At 46.4% G+C, this 21,489-nt stretch overlaps 1 protein-coding gene across 1 annotated transcript in view; it reads right to left on the bottom strand.

Moving 5' to 3' along the window:
• The window catches only part of PIP5KL1 (phosphatidylinositol-4-phosphate 5-kinase like 1), a 294,458-nt gene that overhangs the window by 227,925 nt on the left and 45,044 nt on the right, over nucleotides 1–21,489 (bottom strand). Inside the window, exon 2 of the mRNA XM_069236934.1 lies at nucleotides 12,923–13,085. Coding sequence (XP_069093035.1) covers nucleotides 12,923–12,970 — 48 coding nt within the window. The 5' untranslated portion in view covers nucleotides 12,971–13,085. The remainder of the gene's footprint in view (nucleotides 1–12,922; nucleotides 13,086–21,489) is intronic.

Here is a 21,489-nt window from a genome sequence, read left to right as displayed (position 1 = left end):
AGTCTCTTGTAGAAAAATACATGAGAAATCTTCTATAAAGTTCACCCAGATATCATTACCTATCTTGTTAGTTAGGCCTGCAATATTCCAAAAAAGTAAGGGGGTGTGTGTCTTCCTTAATTATACCCTGCCCTGGTGTGTATGCTTCCTGGACCAATTCTAGTACAGTACGCTAGAGTAATAAATAGATATGTAAATACACAGGAAGGGAATATATGTTCAAGGAATATAATAATGGGTATAATAATATGAGAAGAAAAGCAGTATTGTATAAACACAGACTTTCAAGATTTGTAATATCTGAAGTTAATTATTGAGTGTACTTTTCTAACATTCATTTTTTTCCTCAATTCTCGAATAGTGAAATGCTTATGATAATAAAAGATTTGATCAGTGTGATATAAAAACGAACGCAGGGGTTCATAAGTATCTAATATAACAACGTATGCAGCTACGCCCTCACATAGAGTATGGTGCACCCTGCCCTAGGGCTGTAAGGCCTACCAGAGGGGTGACTTACCCATGTCATGTGCAGTGCAGGGTGGTCAGGCACACAGAGTGGGTGCCATGTTGAGTTTGCCTTTTTAGGGTTGCCCCAGTACACTCAGCCTGCACTGGCAGTGCTGAGGGTATCTGGGTGCAGGGCCCTAGAGGGTGGCACAATCAGTGCGGCTGCCCTCAGGGGCCTACCCATACTATCCCATGCCCTGGGTCCTGGGCACCCATTTACTAGGCTCTTACAGTGATAGGTAAGAGTGAATCGAGGCAGCACAACAGATTTAGGGAAGGAGCTCTGGCCCAGGGAGCCTGGTTAGCGGGAGCCCCGGGCACCACCAACTTCTAGAACACATCAACATCAGGCAAAAAGTGGGGGCTAACCATACAAAAAGAGGCCTCCTCTCACAATATGTAAATATATACACACACACACACATAGACACGCGCAAAAACCTTCAACAATTCTAAAGAGCAGAGCATTTGTAGAGATTTGTGTGATTCCTTTATTCCCACCCGCGTGTAATTTTACCATCCTGTAACAGGATGGCATATTTGTGAATAACGGAATCACACACATCTCCACAAGTGCTGTGTTAATTCCGATTGTTGAACGTTTGACAGAACAAACGGACCGGCAACCTCGGTGGTCACCAGAAACAAGCCACCTTTAGAGTCAGGCAGATTAGACTTGTAGATATTACATATATTACATATTTGGGATGCTTTTTGTTGGACAAAATGCAATAGTGTAAAACAACACTTTTCAGAGGGAGCTGTGAAATATGGTAATTATGTGCCTCTGTAAATCTATGTATTCATTCATTGGATTTTGTAAGGCAGCTGCACTCAAGAACAGTTTCTTGGTTTTCCGGAGCAGGTGAATACGGTTGTAGCCAAGGACCAGGTCGGCTGTTCAGGAAGGAGGCAGTTCGTGGAGCCCTCCTGAAGTTTAGGATCTGGGATAGAGTCCGGGTCTTAAGCGGGATCTTATTCCAGAGCGCAGCACCCTGACCCCCCACAGCCCTATGCTGCGGGTGGTTATTTGGGGTTGGGAATCACACATTCTGCATGGCTTTCTGATCTGAGGTTTCTGACAGGGACATATTCTTCAACTTTTCTACCAGGAACGTATGCACTTCATAAAAAAGGCTTTAGAAGAATATGCTTCTGTACAGGAAGAGCAGAGTTAGGGCAGGTAATTTGACATAGGGATCACATTTTTATTTTCTGAAAGTGAAAAAAAAAAAGATTCCCAGGTAGGAGGAGTTGCTATAATCAAGGTGAGATTGTACAAAGGTGTTCCCGACCATGATTTTATGCGCAAAGGACATGAAAGGCTTAATCGCATCTCAGGCCTTGAATCCAAACAAGGCAAGAGTTAGTGACATTTACAATTTTATTTTCAATATTCAGTTCAGACTAGAGGATCACTCCTAGGTCTTCTACTGATGGCACAGGATGAGGGCAGATTCCAAGCTTGGGCCATAATGATGTGTCCCATAAATTGACATTATTAAATATGATGTCTCTAATTTTGACATGACATATGAGGAAATGTTGTCCCATCCGGATGTACATAACATTCACAGTTCCTGGGAACCCACAGGTAGATTTAGTTGAATCCTCATTTAGGCCGATGGTGAGTTGTGTGTCATCAATGAATAAGCAGGCGGTCGCCTTGAAGTGGCTGGAGGTTGGACCTGGAGACTTAAATGCAGGCGTGAGAGTGGACACCTGTGGAGCGCCCCAATGTATGGGGGTACAGAAGGATGAACACTCTCCTAGTTGTACTCGTTGTGTCCTGGTGGAGGCAAAGGACTCTAGTGACTGAAAGGCCTCCTCTCCTACATGAACGCGTTTGAGATGTTGAAGCAGGATCTTGTGGTCGATGGTGTCAATCGCGGCAGATCTGTCCAGGACTGCAACTCATGAATCCCCGTTATCCACAATCGTTCCAAAGTCAACGATGGCTGAAGTGATGAAGGGTTCAGTTCCAAAGCCACGTCTGAAACGAGCCTGGGTAGCAGCCCAGATATTATGTTTTACAACACAAGATTGGCACTATGCAGTAACTAGTAATTCTAGGAGCTTTGAGATTAACAGGGACAGGAGGATGATTCTGAAATTGTGGATCTTCCGGGCTTTACATTTACCAGGGCCACTGCTATTATGTAGTAATGGAAGGTTGAATTATACAGCAGAGTTTTCTAAATTATACATTAAAAAAAGCAAAATATGCAGCATTCATCACCTTGAGCTTGAAACAACATATTTTGTAGCTCCTAAAATTATGTTGCAAGTGCAGAAAATGTGTAATATTGCAGTATACCCTCTGCCATTGATCACATACTGCTACTGGCTCAGACTACTATACATTGTTTCATCTACTGGATCACACTGTCATCCATTGTTTTATCCATTGGCTCAGACTATCATCCATTGTTTTATCCACTAGTTCAGACTCTCATCCATTGTTTTATCTACTGGCTCAAACTATCATCCATTGTGTTATCTACTAGCTCAGACTACCATCCATTGTTTTATCTATTGGCTCAGACTATTAACCATTGTTTGAACTAGTGGCTCAGAATATCATTCAACGTTTTAACTAATGGTTCAGACTATCATCCATTGTTTTATCTACTGGCTTACACTATCATCCATTGTTTCATCCACTGGGCCAGACTATCATCCAAGGTTTTACCTGCTGGCTCAGATTATCATCCATTGTTTTATCTACTGGCTCAGACTATCATCCATTGTTTTAACTACTGGCTCAGACTATCATCCATTGTTTTATCTAATGGCTCAGATTATCATCCATTGTTTAATTAACTGGCTCACCTATTATCCATTATTTTATCTCAAGGCTCAGATTATTATGCATTGTTTTATCCACAATCTATTAAAAGAAAGGGGACAAACGTTATCTAATGGCTCAGAATACCATCCATTGTTTTATCTAGTGGCTCTGACTATCATCCAATATTTTATCTAGTGGCTCAGACTATCATCCATTGTTTTATCCACAGGCTCAGACTATTACCCATTCTTTTATCTACTAGCTCAGACTATCATCCATTATTTTATCTAATGGCTCAGATTATTATCCATTGTTTTATTAACTGGATCAACCATAATCCATTGTTTTATCTCATGGCTCAGATTATTATCTATTGTTTTATCCACAATCTATTAAAAGAAAGGTCACAAACGTTGAAGATTATAATCCTAATCTGTGCCCATTGTTAGCTGCACGTTTTAGAGAACAGCTTCAACAATATCTTCCTTTTACAAACACAATGTGTTCTGACAACACAAAAAATGTTGTTTCCTACAATTCAAATAACTGCTCTCTCTTTTTTACTTCAGACAACTAAACACTACAGTCCAGTGTTGAAAATGGCACTTTTTGCACGGTTACCTCAAAATTATTTGTCTATTCCTCCAGTTTTTTCTGACCTGTTGCCTTTAGGACTCTGGGCACTTTACCACTGCTAACCAGTGCTAAAGTGCATTTGCCTTCTGTCTAAAATGAAGTGGTGATTGGTTTCTCCATGACTGTCATTATCTGATTTACTAGTAAGTCTCTAGTATAGGGCAGCAGGTGTGCCCAGGGCCTGTAAATCAAATGCTATTAGTAAACCTGCAGCACTGATTGTGCCACCCACATGAGTTGTAGTGTATTTAAACGCAGAACAGGTGGAGCAAATTCAAATATTGTTTGATTTATGTGGATGTTTTACTCAACATATGAAAGAGCTAAAGAGAAAAGGTTCGCCGTTGGGCCTGGCATTTTCTTCCTTAAAAAGATCTTTGACTGGCCCTAGCACTCACCATTATTAAAAGTGATATCAGCCAAGTTGGTACCGAGCTTAATTTACAGTGGTGAAGCACTGCGTGGACGAGAGTCAGTACGCTTAAATACAATAATAATAAAAATGTACAGACAACTATTCTTCATTCCACAAAGACACCACCAGGGCAAGTCAACCAGATCATTTGGTACCGAATAGGAATGACTAAGAAGAATGAACTGCGTCAGGCGTTGCGGCAAGAACTTCGAAGAAGCAGCAGAACCCCCAGGTCCCTCTGTTTGGAGTTTGGGTTTGAGTGACATCTGGGAAAGTGCTCTATCGGTGGCATGCTTTAAGAGAGTAGTAAACAGTAATATGAAAAGGTTGTCTTTGTTGAAAGATAAAGAATTATTATCAAAAAGATCACATGAATGGGGGATGTTGAATGACTATAAGTTCCTTTGATATCAACTGTATTTTGCAGCTGGGTGCTCCTTTGTTTTAAAAACAGGCTTTATGCATTTCCGATTGTGATAACTGCCTGGTGAACACAGTAAGACATTTCGAGAAAGGGAGACCTTGATGGAGAGTTGTAGGTCATGTAAAGACGGAAGGAGGAATCTAACACACTTTCTATGTGTCTGTCCCGCCTTAGCGCAGGAAAGAAGATTCTTGTTAAAATATATTTTTAACCAACTTGGAATACGAACATGTAGACAAGCAGTAATTGCATGTCTTAAACCACATGATCCAATCCTGAATTCACATATGGTTAAATTCCTAAAAGCGGCAGAGATGTTTCTTCAAGACACCAATACGTGGTGTTAGCAAATCGGAGTATAGACTCCCCGCCACAGCAGGTCAGTGAGTAATTGCAATGTCCGTTAAGCAAATTAATTGCTCCTTTACATTTGTATATATCCTAACTTTATGTTGGACATGCGCAACCGTAGTTCATATAATTGTTAACTGTTACAGATAAATGGTTTATTACCCTTACTTAAGATGCTGTAAGTGGTTAGAAGCCAGGAAAGCAGGACATGTTAAATCAAGAATACCCTTCTGCTTTGTTGTCCGAGCCTATAAAAGTGCAACAAAATAAAAGAACAGCCTGTTTGGTTAAAAGTAAAATATTTGGAAGTTTTTTTTTTATTACAACTTGAGAAATGAAAAGATTTCCTCTCATCCATTTAAATTCTGTCTATGAATTCATCTGCGGACATGTATATGCACAATTGCACTTTGCACGAATTGTAACTAATGAAGACAATTAATCAATATTTTTTTTTAAATTGTTCTCTCATAACAAGGATATCCTTACAACATATCTTTAGAGAGGGTGCAGGCAACTCATTTTAGGTGGTTGTTGACCTTGTTTAAAAATGTCTATTTTTTTTTTTAAAAGAGAATGCAATGATTAATGTACTTGGTCCCCTTCTTCCACAGGTCTTCAGGTTGAGGAATGATTAATGTGTTTTAATTATACTTTAATTATTGTTTTTAAAGTGACAAATATAAATGTACTTTTGTAATGGTTTTCATTAACTGTACAATAAATGTATTAATTAATTCATCATTAGTAGCCCTGTAACCCTGGCTGAGACCTGCCACTGCAGTGTCCCTGAGTGCAGTTTTAAACTGCCAGTTCGACTTGCCAAGCGTACCCCCTTGCCAGGCCTGAACCTTTCCTTTTACTACATGTAAGGCACCCCTAAGGTAGGCCCTAGGAAGCCCCATGGGCAGGGTGCCGTGTATGTTAAAGATGGGACATGTACTGATGTGTTTTACTTGTCCGGACAGTGAAATACTGCCAGATTCGGTTTTCACTATTGCAAGGCCTATTTCTCCTTTAGGATAACATGGGGATTGTCTTGAAATATATTTTAAGTGTCATTTCCCATTGGGAGCAGATAGTGATTTAGAGGTTGGGGTCTCTGAACTCACAATTTAAAAATACATCTTTTGGTGAAGTTGTTTTTTAAATTCTAAGTTTGAAAATGACACTTTCAGAAACTGCCCATTTCCTTGTTTAACCATTCTGTGCGTCTACCTGTCTGCTGAATACACGTCTGGGTCAGACTGACAGTTGGGCTGTTTGTGAATTCACTCTAGACAGTCACACAAAGGTTGCTGAGGTGTGTCCTGAATATCCTGATGGGTCTTCCTGAGTTAGAGTGGTGGGACGAGCTGACATTTACACCAGGGCTCCGTCTGTCCTTACACAAAGTCTCTAACCCCCTGGAGTGTTTCTGGGGCTAGGGTAGGAAGAGGCAGGGTCTTATGCACTACAAAGAATTCTCTTTGAAGTTTGCCTATTTCAAAGGAAGAAACAGGTATAATCCAGGGCCTCTGACCCCACACAGTTAGAATCCTTCTGGACTGAGGACATGCTGCCAGGCAGAAGAGCTGGATGCTGTTGGAGGGACTGCCACTCTGCCTGTCGCTTTGCTGTGCTGGCCTGCTGCTTGCTGCTTCTGTCCTGGGAGTGAAAGGACTGTACTTTGATTTCTACATCCTGCTTCCAAAGGTTCTCCAAGGGATTCTAACATCATGTATTTCACTTACTATCTCCAGCAAACACTCTCAGAGGAGCTCAAAATAAATACAGGAAACACCCAAACCTCGACTGAATCCCTCACCAGTGTTTACCACCTCTCAACACTGAGCTTCATAAACAATCCTTCAGTGCTCCTGCAGAAACGAACACAGAGAAAAATAAACACCAGATTACAAATGCCTGACCCAATTCACTGAAGAAACCAAATCAAAGCAGCCTCCAGATGTTCCTCTCTCTTCCAGGGCACAGCGCCCTGCAGCGCTCATACCCTGCCACCACCAGAAAATGACCAGCACAGAAGCTATTATCATCTTTTCGGACAAAATACAAAATATGCAAAAGGAACCAAAATTCACTGCCAAAAATGCATAGCTCTCTCACATTCCAGCAAGAACCATTACTACGTGGGAAGCCTTCCAACCGCTAGAGTCAAACACTTACTAACCCTCGATGAGCCGCTGATCCTATCCCAGCAACCTGTTAACCCTCAGGCTCCAGACACCTCTTCTGTACCCCGAAACATCATCAGCAGCCAGTAAGAGCGCATTATTCCCCCTCACTCAAGCCAATCCACAAACCCTTACAGCCCTTGAACTTCATACCAGTAGCCAAACCTCCCTTCTCAGGCACCAGCTTCCTATCCTCATATCCACCCTTCTGAACAAGCCTCAGTCTGGATTCCATTGCAGTGCACCAACGCTGCAGCACTGCCAGCTCTGCACGACTCCCTAGGAACCCTGCATGGGGGTGACACCTGTCTACAGGTTCAGAATCCTGCCTGGCGGTGACAACTGTCTACAGGTTCAGAATCCTGCCTGGCGGTGACACCTGTCTACAGGCTCAGAATCCTGCCTGGTGGTGACACATGTCTACAGGTTCAGAATCCTGCATAGCAGTGACACCTGTCTACAGGCTCAGAATCCTGCCTGGCGGTGACACCTGTCTACAGGTTCAGAATCCTGCCTGGCGGTGACACATGTCTACAGGTTCAGAATCTTGCCTGGTGGTGACACATGTCTACAGGCTCAGAATCCTGCCTGGTGGAGACACCTGTCTACAGGTTCAGAATCCTGCCTGGCGGTGACACCTGTCTACAGGTTCAGAATCCTGCCTGGCAGTGACACCTGTCTACAGGTTCAGAATCCTCCCTGGTGCTGACACCTGTCTGCAGGTTCAGAATCCTGCCTGGTGGTGACACATGTCTACAGGTTCAGAATCCTGCATAGCAGTGACACCTGTCTACAGGTTCGGAATCCTGCCTGGTGCTGACACCTGTCTACAGGTTCAGAACCCTGCCTGGCAGTGATACCTGTCTACAGGTTTAGAATCCTGCCTGGCGGTGACACCTGTCTACAGGTTTAGAATCCTGCCTGGCGGTGACACCTGTCTACAGGTTTAGAATCCTGCATGGCGGTGACACCTGTCTACAGGCTCAGAATCCTGCATGGTGGTGACACCTGTCTACAGGTTCAGAATCCTCCCTGGTGCTGACACATGTCTACAGGTTGAGAGTCCTGCCTGGTGGTGACACCTGTCTACAGGTTCAGAATCCTGAATGGTAATGACATCTCCTCTCGCTTTGGAAATAGGTGTTACAGGCATGGGAGGGGTAGCCTCCCCCAGCCTCTGGGAATGCTTTGATGGGCACATTTGGTGCCCTGTGTGCATAAACCAGTCTGCACCGGTTCAGGGACCCCCCAGCCCCTGCTCTGGCGTGAAACTGGACAATGGAAAGGGGAGTGACCACTCCCCTGTCCATCACCACCCCGGGGTGGTGCTCAGAGCTCCTCCAGAGGGTCCCTGGGTTTTGCCACCTTGGATTCCAAGGTGGTGGGGGACTCTGGGAGCATCTGAGTGGCCAGTGCCAGCAGGTGACGTCAGAGCCCTCCCCTGATAGGTGATTACCTGTGTAGCTGACCAATCCCCCTTTCAGGGCTATTTAGGGTCTCTCCTCTGGGTGTTTCCTCAGATTCGGATTGCAAGACTCCAGCAGGAATCCTCTGCATCCTTTACTTCACCTTCTACCAACAAAACTGCATCTGGACCCTCCAGGAACTCTACAAACTGCAACAAAGAAGCAAAGACGACTTCTGCAACATGTATCTTCAGCTCCTGCCAGCTACTGCAAATGTGTCCAGATCATGCATCCTCTGAGGACTGCCTGCCTTCAGCCTGCACCAGAAGAACCGAAGGAATCTCCCGTGAAGTGAAGGAGTCACTTCCCTTCTTCAACAGGCACCTCTCTGCAGCGATGACCAGTGGCGTGGGTCCCCTCTCCTGAAGAAGTGCGTGGATCCAGCAACACAGGTAGTGGGCTGAAATTGTCCCGATGGCCCCAACGTCCAGCTGTCCAACTTTGGTGGAGGTAAGGGTTTGCCTCCCCACGCAAGACAGTACCCCCGTGCACGGCGTGACTTGCAGTTGCCAAGGCTTGTGTGCAACCTTCCATGAAGTTCTTCATGCACAGCACAGCTCTGGCCCCCAGCACTCCATCCTCTCCGGGGTCGTGGGATCCTTTGTGTAGTGCTCGGTGTGCCTCCATTTGCACCTCCTTCGTCTCCGTGCTGTGGGACTCCTGTGCGTGCTGCCTGGTCTTCTGAGGGCTCTCTGAGTTGCTGAGAGCCCCCTCTGTCTCTCCCCCCTGGGTAGAGGCCACCAGGTCCCTCCTGGGCAGCGCCATTTTCCACTAACCGTGAGCTTTGCGTGTGCCAAGGCTTGTTGGCGGAATCCAGCGACGCAAACCAGACTGCAATCATCCATCCGGCGTGGGACATCATCTGCACCAACCAGGAACCCACATCCGTCTTCTTGGGTGTGTACTGACTGTTCTTCTTCACCGGTGGTTCTTCATTTGCACCTTCATCCGGGTTAGCAGGGGCTCCTGTTCTCCCTGGACTCTTCAGTGCTTCTGGGACTTGGTCTCCTTCTTCCACAGGTCTTCAGGTCAAGGAATCCATTGTTGGTGTCTTGCAGTCTCTTCTGGTTCTTGCATTATTTTCTATCACAACTTCTTGTGTGTTCTAGGAAACTTACTGTGATTTACTCCTGCTTTCCTGGGCTCTGGGGTGGGTCCTAGTACTTACCTTTGGTGTTTTCTTACACTCCCAGCGCCCCTCTACTCACTACACTTGCCTAGGTAGAAAACCAACTTTCGCATTCCACTATTTTAGTATATGGTTTGTGTTCCCTGTAGACCCATTGCAACCAATTATGATTTTCACTATTTTCACTGTTTTCTAACTGTTTTTACAACTATTTCTGCATTCTAGTGTATATACGGTGTATTTTACTTACCTCCAAAGGGAGTATAGTCTCTTAGGTATTTTTGGAATTGTGTCACTAAAAATAAAGTACCTTTATTTTTGTAACACTGTGTGGTTCCTTCATGTGTGTAAATGCTGTGTGACTACTGTGGTATTGCATGAGCTTTGCATGTCTCCTAGATAAGCCTTGGCTGCTCATCTACAGCTACCCCTTGGCAGCCTGGCTGCTAGACACTGACTACACTTCACTAACAAGGGAAAACTGGACCTGGTGTGAGGTGTAAATACCTTTGTTACCCACTACAAACCAGGCCAGCCTCCTACAGTGATGACACCCGTCTACAGGCTCAGAATCTTACAGGCGGTGATGCCTGGCCTACAGGTTCAGCGTCACTGGTAAGAGGAGTCAGACAGCGCTGACCAAAACATCCTGGGAATCCCGCACGGTGGTGACACCCGTCTACAGGCTCAGGTTCACCGGTTACAGGAGTCGGAGAGCACTGATCACAGCACCCTAAGAATCCTACATGCAAATAAAAATAAAAAAAAGTTAAGATGTAGCTGCCTAAATGTGCCAAGCGTATACTTAAAATGGAAAAAGTAAAAAAAAAAAATATATAGCTAAAAACTGCTGTCTTCAAATGATGTTGGGAATAATGTATCATTGCTTTAAAGCTCCAACATGGCTGCCATGTTTAGAATCAGTGCATCAGTCATCTTGGAACAGTACAACAATGATACATCATGCAGAATGCACGATGTAAGATGAGTGCTCAGTAAACACTGCAATTGGCAACCCTCTTGGAATGGTATTGCGCACAATGTATTATTGTTTTAGTGATCCAAAACTGCCAACATGCTGCTTTTAAACATGATGGCAATCTTGGAATGATAAAATAATGATACACTACAGACAAAACCATGCCAAGATGGCCACCTGATTTCGAGGCCCACAACAATGACCACCAAGTGAGCTGCCAAGCAGCACTGCCTGTGGAGTTTCCAAGTACTGGAACAAAAAATAGAAATACCAGTCCACCAGCCATGGCACTGAAGCACACATTTTCTGACAGCTGTGCACGTGTTCAGGTGAAATGTGGTCACTCACATAGCAATGAGCCAGTGGCTGAAGTGGGCTAACCCACTGACTAGTGCAAACCAGTGCATGACTGGGAATAACCAAACCCTGGCCTACGAGACCATCTGTGGACTAACCCAGTGTATGAGAGGGATAACCAAACCTTGGCCTACGAGACCATCTGTGGACTAACCCAGTGCATGAGAGGGATAGCCAAACCCTGGCCTACGAGCCCACCTGTGGACTAACCCAGTGTATGAGAGGGAATAACCAAACCCTGGCCTACGAGACCATCTGTGGACTAACCCAGTGCATGAGAGGGATAGCCAAACCCTGGCCTATGAGGCCACCTGTGGGCTAACCCAGTGCATGAGAGGGAATAACCAAACCCTGGCCTACAAGACCATCTGTGGACTAACCCAGTGCATGAGAGGGAATAACCAAACCCTGGCCTACGAGACCACCTGTGAGATTTCATATAAATAATTATCAGACTACTGGGCTCTCAACTGTGAACCAAAGATCTTCACAAAACAGATCGGACTTATGGCACGCAACATAACATTTCTCAATGAAGCTACCAGGCCTATTGCCTTTATCACTGACTTGTCACCATGGCAATGTCACGCTAGGTTCAATGGCGGACCTGGGGGAGGCGGCAGCAGCAGGACAACCACCAGTGACATCACCAGGGCGACGTGGGGGTGGTGGGGGGTCTGGCACTTTTTGCAGACTCTTGATTACCAATATCCTGTAATCTGGGCTCTCGAAGAAAACAATGACAAACGCAAAATATGCTAGATCATAAGAAATAGATAAGCATAGGAACCTGGCAACAAACATCTCTGCATTCTCTCTCACCCTCAAAAAGGTGCAAAGAAAACAGCAGTTTGCACCAGTTCAACCATTATTAAACCTTCATTGACTCAATCTTCACAGTGTGTCACTGTTTACTTTGTTAAGAGTTTCTGTTATTCTCTGTGCCCAGCCTAACAATGTGCACGGAAATAAACAATTCTGAGGTGATGTGCAGAAGCTAGACATGAGGTACAAAAGCAAAGACACAGGAAGCACAGAAGGATGAGACACGAGGCACCAAAGGATGAGACACGAGGCACCAAAGGATGAGACACGAGGCACTAAAGGATGAGACATGAGGCACAAAAGGATGAGACACGAGGCACCAAAGGATGAGACACGAGGCACCAAAGGATAAGATATGAGGCACCAAAGGATGAGACACGAGGCATAAAAGGATGAGACACAAGGCACTAAAGGATGAGACATGAGGCACAAAAGGATGAGACACAAGGCATAAAAGGAAAGACACGAGGTATAAAGAGAAAGACACGTGAGGCATAAAAGGCAAGACACAGGAGGCACACATGGAATACACAAGGCACAGAAGAAAGACAAAGGAGGCACATAAGGGAAGACACGAGGCACAAAAAGATGAGACATGAGGTACAAAGGGATGAGAAACATGAGGTACAAAACAATGAGACAGGAGGCACAAAAGGATGAGACAGGAGGCACAAAAGGATGAGACACGAGGCACTGAAGGATGAGACACGAGGCACGAGGCACAAAAGGATGAGACACGAGGCACAAAAGGAGTAGACACAAGGCACAAATGAAAGACCCAAAGCACATGGAAGACAAAAGAGGCACGACTGGAAGAAACACAAGATGTGATGGCTGGGAAGCAAGGGTATAAACCCAGACTCACCGATACACGGCTCCTGCTCTGAGACCCAGGTAGGCTCCTTCGCTCCATCTTTGCTTTGGGAAGACTCTCCTACCATCCTAATATGGAGGTCACTGTGGTTGGCTCCTACCAGCTGTACACATAACGAGCTGCACCGACTAGGGAAGGTACATACACGGATCTCCTATTTGAAAAAAAAAATAGAGAATGTATTGTTTCTGTGGGATGCTAGCAGTTAGACAAACACACTGGAAGGCACTATACTGAGACAAGAGAGAGCAATTCTAGCACTTGAGAAGAGGCCGTGGTCTTAGACTAACCTCAGGAAAGAGGTGGGCCGGCCGTGGCTCAGTGGAGTCAATCCTGCCCCGGGGGGATCGAGGCTCTGAAGTGCAGGCACTGCTCTTCTCCAGGTGGGAGACCGAGCACGGAGGGGCAGGTAACGATGCAACAGACAAACCACACTAGTGGAACATGAAGCAAAGTCCAGGCAATTAAATCCTAAAACTACAGAAAATCACAAAAATTACCGAAGCCCTCCAAAATCATATTAAACTTGCAGTAGTAAAATATTTTATTAAGATTTCCCTATTGATCTCAGAATCTATAATTCTTCACAATGTAAAAATATGGAGGGAAATATTTCATCAACTGGGAAACGCATCTGTAAGGAAATGCCTCCTTGGCATGGTTGCCCCCTGACTTTTTGCCTTTGCTGATGCTATGTTTACAATTGAAAGTGTGCTGAGGCCTGCTAACCAGGCCCCAGCACCAGTGTTCTTTCCCTAACCTGTACTTTTGTATCCACAATTGGCAGACCCTGGCATCCAGATAAGTCCCTTGTAACTGGTACTTCTAGTACCAAGGGCCCTGATGCCAAGGAAGGTCTCTAAGGGCTGCAGCATGTCTTATGCCACCCTGGAGACCTCTCACTCAGCACAGACACTCTGCTTGCCAGCTTGTGTGTGCTAGTGAGGACAAAACGAGTAAGTCGACATGGCACTCCCCTCAGGGTGCCATGCCAGCCTCTCACTGCCTATGCAGTATAGGTAAGACACCCCTCTAGCAGGCCTTACAGCCCTAAGGCAGGGTGCACTATACCATAGGTGAGGGTACCAGTGCATGAGCATGGTACCCCTACAGTGTCTAAACAAAACCTTAGACATTGTAAGTGCAGGGTAGCCATAAGAGTATATGGTCTGGGAGTCTGTCAAACACGAACTCCACAGCACCATAATGGCTACACTGAAAACTGGGAAGTTTGGTATCAAACTTCTCAGCACAATAAATGCACACTGATGCCAGTGTACATTTTATTGTAAAATACACCCCAGAGGGCACCTTAGAGGTGCCCCCTGAAACTTAACCGACTATCTGTGTAGGCTGACTAGTTTTAGCAGCCTGCCACAAACCGAGACATGTTGCTGGCCCCATGGGGAGAGTGCCTTTGTCACTCTGAGGCCAGTAACAAAGCCTGCACTGGGTGGAGATGCTAACACCTCCCCCAGGCAGGAATTGTCACACCTGGCGGTGAGCCTCAAAGGCTCACCTCCTTTGTGCCAACCCAGCAGGACACTCCAGCTAGTGGAGTTGCCCGCCCCCTCCGGCCAGGCCCCACTTTTTGGCGGCAAGGCCGGAGAAAATAATGAGAAAAACAAGGAGGAGTCACTGGCCAGTCAGGACAGCCCCTAAGGTGTCCTGAGCTGAAGTGACTCTAACTTTTAGAAATCCTCCATCTTGCAGATGGAGGATTCCCCCAATAGGGTTAGGATTGTGACCCCCTCCCCTTGGGAGGAGGCACAAAGAGGGTGTACCCACCCTCAGGGCTAGTAGCCATTGGCTACTAACCCCCCAGACCTAAACACGCCCTTAAATTTAGTATTTAAGGGCTACCCTGAACCCTAGAAAATTAGATTCCTGCAACTACAAGAAGAAGGACTGCCCAGCTGAAAACCCCTGCAGCGGAAGACCAGAAGACGACAACTGCCTTGGCTCCAGAAACTCACCGGCCTGTCTCCTGCCTTCCAAAGATCCTGCTCCAGCGACGCCTTCCAAAGGGACCAGCGACCTCGACATCCTCTGAGGACTGCCCCTGCTTCGAAAAGACAAGAAACTCCCGAGGACAGCGGACCTGCTCCAAGAAAGGCTGCAACTTTGTTTCCAGCAGCTTTGAAAGAACCCTGCAAGCTCCCCGCAAGAAGCGTGAGACTTGCAACACTGCACCCGGCGACCCCGACTCGGCTGGTGGCGATCCAACACCTCAGGAGGGACCCCAGGACTACTCTAAGACTGTGAGTACAAAAACCTGTCCCCCCTGAGCCCCCACAGCGCCGCCTGCAGAGGGAATCCCGAGGCTTCCCCTGACCGCGACTCTTTGAACCTAAAGTCCCGACGCCTGGGAGAGACCCTGCACCCGCAGCCCCCAGGACCTGAAGGACCGGACTTTCACTGGAGAAGTGACCCCCAGGAGTCCCTCTCCCTTGCCCAAGTGGAGGTTTCCCCGAGGAATTCCCACCTTGCCTGCCTGCAGCGCTGAAGAGATCCCGAGATCTCTCATAGACTAACATTGCGAACCCGACGCTTGTTTCTACACTGCACCCGGCCGCCCCCGCGCCGCTGAGGGTGAAATTTCTGTGTGGACTTGTGTCCCCCCCGGTGCCCTACAAAACCCCCCTGGTCTGCCCTCCGAAGACGCGGGTACTTACCTGCAAGCAGACCGGAACCGGGGCACCCCCTTCTCTCCATTCTAGCCTATGTGTTTTGGGCACCACTTTGAACTCTGCACCTGACCGGCCCTGAGCTGCTGGTGTGGTGACTTTGGGGTTGCTCTGAACCCCCAACGGTGGGCTACCTTGGACCAAGAACTAAGCCCTGTAAGTGTCTTACTTACCTGGTTAACCTAACAAATACTTACCTCCCCTAGGAACTGTGAAAATTGCACTGTGTCCTCTTTTAAAACAGCTATTTGTGAATAACTTGAAAAGTATACATGCAATTTTGATGATTTGAAGTTCCTAGAGTACTTACCTGCAATACCTTTCGAATGAGATATTACATGTAGAATTTGAACCTGTGGTTCCTAAAATAAACTAAGAAAAGATATTTTTCTATACAAAAACCTATTGGCTGGATTTGTCTCTGAGTGTGTGTACCTCATTTATTGTCTATGTGTATGTACAACAAATGCTTAACACTACTCCTTGGATAAGCCTACTGCTCGACCACACTACCACAAAATAGAGCATTAGTATTATCTCTTTTTGCCACTATCTTACCTCTAAGGGGAACCCTTGGACTCTGTGCATGCTATTCCTTACTTTGAAATAGCACATACAGAGCCAACTTCCTACATTGGTGGATCAGCGGTGGGGTACAAGACTTTGCATTTGCTGGACTACTCAGCCAATACCTGATCACACGACAAATTCCAAAATTGTCATTAGAAATTGATTTTTTGCAATTTGAAATTTTTCTAAATTCTTAAAAGTCCTGCTAGGGCCTTGTGTGTTAAGTCCCTGTTTAGCATTGTCTTTTAGAGTTTAAAAGTTTGTTAAAGGTTTGAAATTAGATTCTAGAAACAGTTTTAGATTCTTTAAAAAGTCTTCCAACTTTTAGCAAAATAATGTCTGATACAGAGATGAATGTGGTGGAACTCGACACCACACCTTACCTCCATCTTAAGATGAGGGAGCTAAGGTCTCTCTGTAATATCAAAAAAATAACCATTGGCTCCAGACCTACCAAAATTCAGCTCCAGGAGCTGTTGGCAGAGTTTGAGAAAGCCAACCCCTCTGATGATGACATCACAGAGGAAGAAATTAGTGACTTGGAGGCCAATGTCCCTCCTCCAGTCCTAAATAGGGAGAACAGGACCCCTCAAGTCCTGTCTCCAACTGTGTTAGTCAGAAATAGTGAGTCCCTCACAGGAGGGTCCCACATTTCTGAAATCACTGAGGATGCTCTCAGTGAAGATGACCTCCTGTTAGCCAGGATGGCCAAAAGATTGGCTTTAGAGAGACAGCTCCTAGCCATAGAAAGGGAAAGACAAGAGATGGGCCTAGGACCCATCAATGGTGGCAGCAATATAAATAGGGTCAGAGATTCTCCTGACATGTTAAAAATCCCCAAAGGGATTGTGACAAAATTTGAAGATGGTGATGACATCACCAAGTGGTTCACAGCTTTTGAGAGGGCTTGTGTAACCAGAAAAGTGAACAGATCTCACTGGGGTGCTCTCCTTTGGGAAATGTTCACTGGAAAGTGTAGGGATAGACTCCTCACACTCTCTGGAAAAGATGCAGAATCTTATGACCTCATGAAGGGTACCCTGATTGAGGGCTTTGGATTCTCCACTGAGGAGTACAGGATTAGGTTCAGGGGGGCTCAAAAATCCTCGAGCCAGACCTGGGTTGACTTTGTTGACTACTCAGTGAAAACACTAGATGGTTGGATTCAAGGCAGTGGTGTAAGTAATTATGATGGGCTGTACAATTTATTTGTGAAAGAACACCTGTTAAGTAATTGTTTCAATGATAAACTGCATCAGCATCTGGTAGACCTAGGACCAATTTCTCCCCAAGAATTGGGAAAGAAGGCGGACCATTGGGTCAAGACAAGGGTGTCCAAGACTTCAACAGGGGGTGACCAAAAGAAAGGGGTCACAAAGACTCCCCAGGGGAAGGGTGATGAGACAGCCAAAGCTAAAAATAGTAAAGAGTCTTCTACAGGCCCCCAAAAACCTGCACAGGAGGGTGGGCCCAGAGCCTCTTCACAAAACAATGGGTACAAGGGTAAAAACTTTGATCCCAAAAAGGCCTGGTGTCATAGCTGTAAACAGCATGGACACCAAACTGGAGACAAGGCCTGTCCCAAGAAAGGTTCCACTCCAAACTCCCATCCAGGTAACACTGGTATGGCTAGTCTCCAAGTGGGATCAACAGTGTGCCCAGAGCAAATCAGGGTCCACACTGAAGCTATTCTAGTTTCTGAGGGTGGGGTGGATTTAGCCACACTAGCTGTCTGGCCGCCTAACATGCAAAAATACAGACAGCAACTCTTAATTAATGGGACTAGAATAGAGGGCCTGAGGGATACAGGTGCCAGTGTCACCATGGTGACAGAGAAACTGGTTTCCCCTGGCCAATACCTGACTGGAAAAACTTACACAGTCACCAACGCTGACAATCAGAGAAAAGTACATCCCATGGCAATGGTTACTTTAGAATGGGGAGGGGTCAATGGCCTGAAACAGGTGGTGGTCTCCTCAAATATCCCAGTGGACTGTCTGCTTGGAAATGACCTGGAGTCCTCAGCATGGGCTGAGGTAGAACTAAAAACCCATGCAGCAATGCTGGGTATCCCTGAACTGGTGTGTGTGAAAACAAGAGCACAGTGCAAGGCACAGGGTGAACAAGTAGAGCTGGAGTCTGGAAGAATGGCCCAGCCTACCAAGAGAACAGGAAAGTCAGTTGGGAAACCAACTACAACACAGCAAAAGAAAGGGAACCTCTCTTCTCAGGAAGAAGTTCTGCCCTCTGAGGGAACTGAGCCTTTGGAGCTTGAACCTTATCAGGTTGAGCTCTTAGGCCCAGGGGGACCCTCAAGGGAGGAGCTGTGTAAGGGACAAGAAACCTGTCCCTCTCTTGAAGGCCTTAGGCAGCAAGCTGCTGAAGAGTCCAAAGGCAAGAAAAATGGAACGCATAGGGTCTATTGGGAAGATGGACTCCTGTACACTGAGGCCAGAGACCCCAAACCTGGTGCCACTAGGAGAGTGGTAGTGCCTCAGCTGTTCAGGAAGTTCATCCTAACATTGGCCCATGACATTCCCCTTGCTGGACATTTGGGACAAACCAAGACGTGGGAGAGGTTAGTCAACCACTTCTACTGGCCCAATATGTCCAACATGGTTAAGGAGTTTTGCCTCTCCTGCCCCACCTGTCAAGCCAGTGGTAAGACAGGTGGACATCCAAAGGCCCCCCTCATTCCACTTCCAGTGGTGGGGGTCCCCTTTGAAAGAGTGGGTGTGGACATAGTTGGTCCACTGGAACCTCCCACAGCCTCAGGAAATATGTATATCCTGGTAGTAGTGGATCATGCTACCAGGTATCCTGAAGCTATTCCCCTTAGGTCGACTACTGCCCCTGCAGTAGCCAAGGCCCTCATTGGTATCTTTACCAGAGTGGGTTTCCCTAAGGAGGTGGTGTCTGACAGAGGTACCAACTTCATGTCAGCATACCTAAAGCACATGTGGAATGAGTGTGGAGTGACTTATAAATTCACTACACCATACCATCCACAAACTAATGGCTTGGTTGAGAGATTCAACAAGACATTAAAAGGCATGATCATGGGGCTCCCAGAAAAACTCAAAAGGAGATGGGATGTCCTCTTGCCATGTCTGCTTTTCGCTTACAGAGAGGTGCCACAGAAGGGAGTAGGATTCTCACCCTTTGAACTTCTGTTTGGTCATCCTGTAAGGGGACCACTTGCCCTTGTTAAAGAAGGCTGGGAGAGACCTCTCCATGAGCCTAAACAGGACATAGTGGACTATGTACTTGGCCTTCGCTCTAGAATGGCAGAGTACATGGAAAAGGCAACCAAAAACCTTGAGGCCAGCCAACAGCTCCAGAAGTTTTGGTATGACCAAAAGGCTGCACTGGTTGAGTTCCAACCAGGGCAGAAAGTCTGGGTTCTGGAGCCTGTGGCTCCCAGGGCACTCCAGGACAAATGGAGTGGCCCTTACCCAGTGCTAGAAAGGAAGAGTCAGGTCACCTACCTGGTGGACCTGGGCACAAGCAGGAGCCCCAAGAGGGTGATCCATGTGAACCGCCTTAAGCTCTTCCATGACAGGGCTGATGTGAATCTGTTGATGGTAACAGATGAGGATCAGGAGGCAGAGAGTGAACCTCTCCCTGATCTTCTGTCATCAGACCCAAAAGATGGCACAGTAGATGGAGTGATCTACTCAGACACCCTCTCTGGCCAACAGCAAGCTGATTGTAGGAGAGTCCTACAACAGTTTCCTGAACTCTTCTCCTTAACCCCTGGTCAGACACACCTGTGTACCCATGATGTGGACACAGGAGACAGCATGCCTGTCAAGAACAAAATCTTTAGACAATCTGACCATGTTAAGGAAAGCATCAAGGTGGAAGTCCACAAGATGCTGGAATTGGGAGTAATTGAGCGCTCTGACAGCCCCTGGGCTAGCCCAGTGGTCTTAGTCCCCAAACCTCACACCAAAGATGGCAAGAAAGAGATGAGGTTTTGTGTGGACTACAGAGGGCTCAATTCTGTCACCAAGACAGATGCTCATCCAATTCCAAGAGCTGATGAGCTCATAGATAAATTAGGTGCTGCCAAATTCTTAAGTACCTTTGACTTGACAGCAGGGTACTGGCAAATAAAAATGGCACCTGGAGCAAAAGAGAAAACAGCATTCTCCACACCTGATGGGCATTATCAGTTTACTGTTATGCCCTTTGGTTTAAAGAATGCCCCTGCCACCTTCCAAAGGTTGGTGAATCAAGTCCTTGCTGGCTTGGAGTCCTTTAGCACAGCTTATCTTGATGATATTGCTGTCTTTAGCTCCACCTGGCAGGATCACCTGGTCCACCTGAAGAAGGTTTTGAAGGCTCTGCAATCTGCAGGCCTCTCTATCAAGGCATCCAAATGCCAGATAGGGCAGGGAACTGTGGTTTACTTGGGCCACCTTGTAGGTGGAGGCCAAGTTCAGCCACTCCAACCCAAGATCCAGACTATTCTGGACTGGGAAGCTCCAAAAACCCAGACTCAAGTCAGGGCATTCCTTGGCTTGACTGGGTACTATAGGAGGTTTGTGAAGGGATATGGATCCATTGTGACAGCCCTCACTGAACTCACCTCCAAGAAAATGCCCAAGAAACTGTGGAATGCCAACAGGCCTTTGACACCCTGAAACAAGCAATGTGCTCAGCACCAGTTCTAAAAGCTCCAGATTATTCTAAGCAGTTCATTGTGCAGACTGATGCCTCTGAACATGGGATAGGGGCAGTTTTGTCCCAAACAAATGATGATGGCCTTGACCAGCCTGTTGCTTTCATTAGCAGGAGGTTACTCCCCAGGGAGCAGCGTTGGAGTGCCATTGAGAGGGAGGCCTTTGCTGTGGTTTGGTCCCTGAAGAATCTGAGACCATACCTCTTTGGGACTCACTTCCTAGTTCAAACTGACCACAGACCTCTCAAATGGCTGATGCAAATGAAAGGTGAAAATCCTAAACTGTTGAGGTGGTCCATCTCCCTACAGGGAATGGACTTTATAGTGGAACACAGACCTGGGACTGCCCATGCCAATGCAGATGGCCTTTCCAGGTTCTTCCACTTAGAAAATGAAGACTCTCTTGGGAAAGGTTAGTCTCATCCTCTTTCGTTTGGGGGGGGGTTGTGTAAGGAAATGCCTCCTTGGCATGGTTGCCCCCTGACTTTTTGCCTTTGCTGATGCTATGTTTACAATTGAAAGTGTGCTGAGGCCTGCTAACCAGGCCCCAGCACCAGTGTTCTTTCCCTAACCTGTACTTTTGTATCCACAATTGGCAGACCCTGGCATCCAGA

Source organism: Pleurodeles waltl, chromosome 6 (assembly GCF_031143425.1).
Source record: "Pleurodeles waltl isolate 20211129_DDA chromosome 6, aPleWal1.hap1.20221129, whole genome shotgun sequence".
Lineage (NCBI taxonomy): Eukaryota > Metazoa > Chordata > Amphibia > Caudata > Salamandridae > Pleurodeles > Pleurodeles waltl.
The sequence above is the reverse complement of the archived record's forward strand: the minus strand, read 5'-3'. Positions and strand labels throughout refer to the sequence as shown.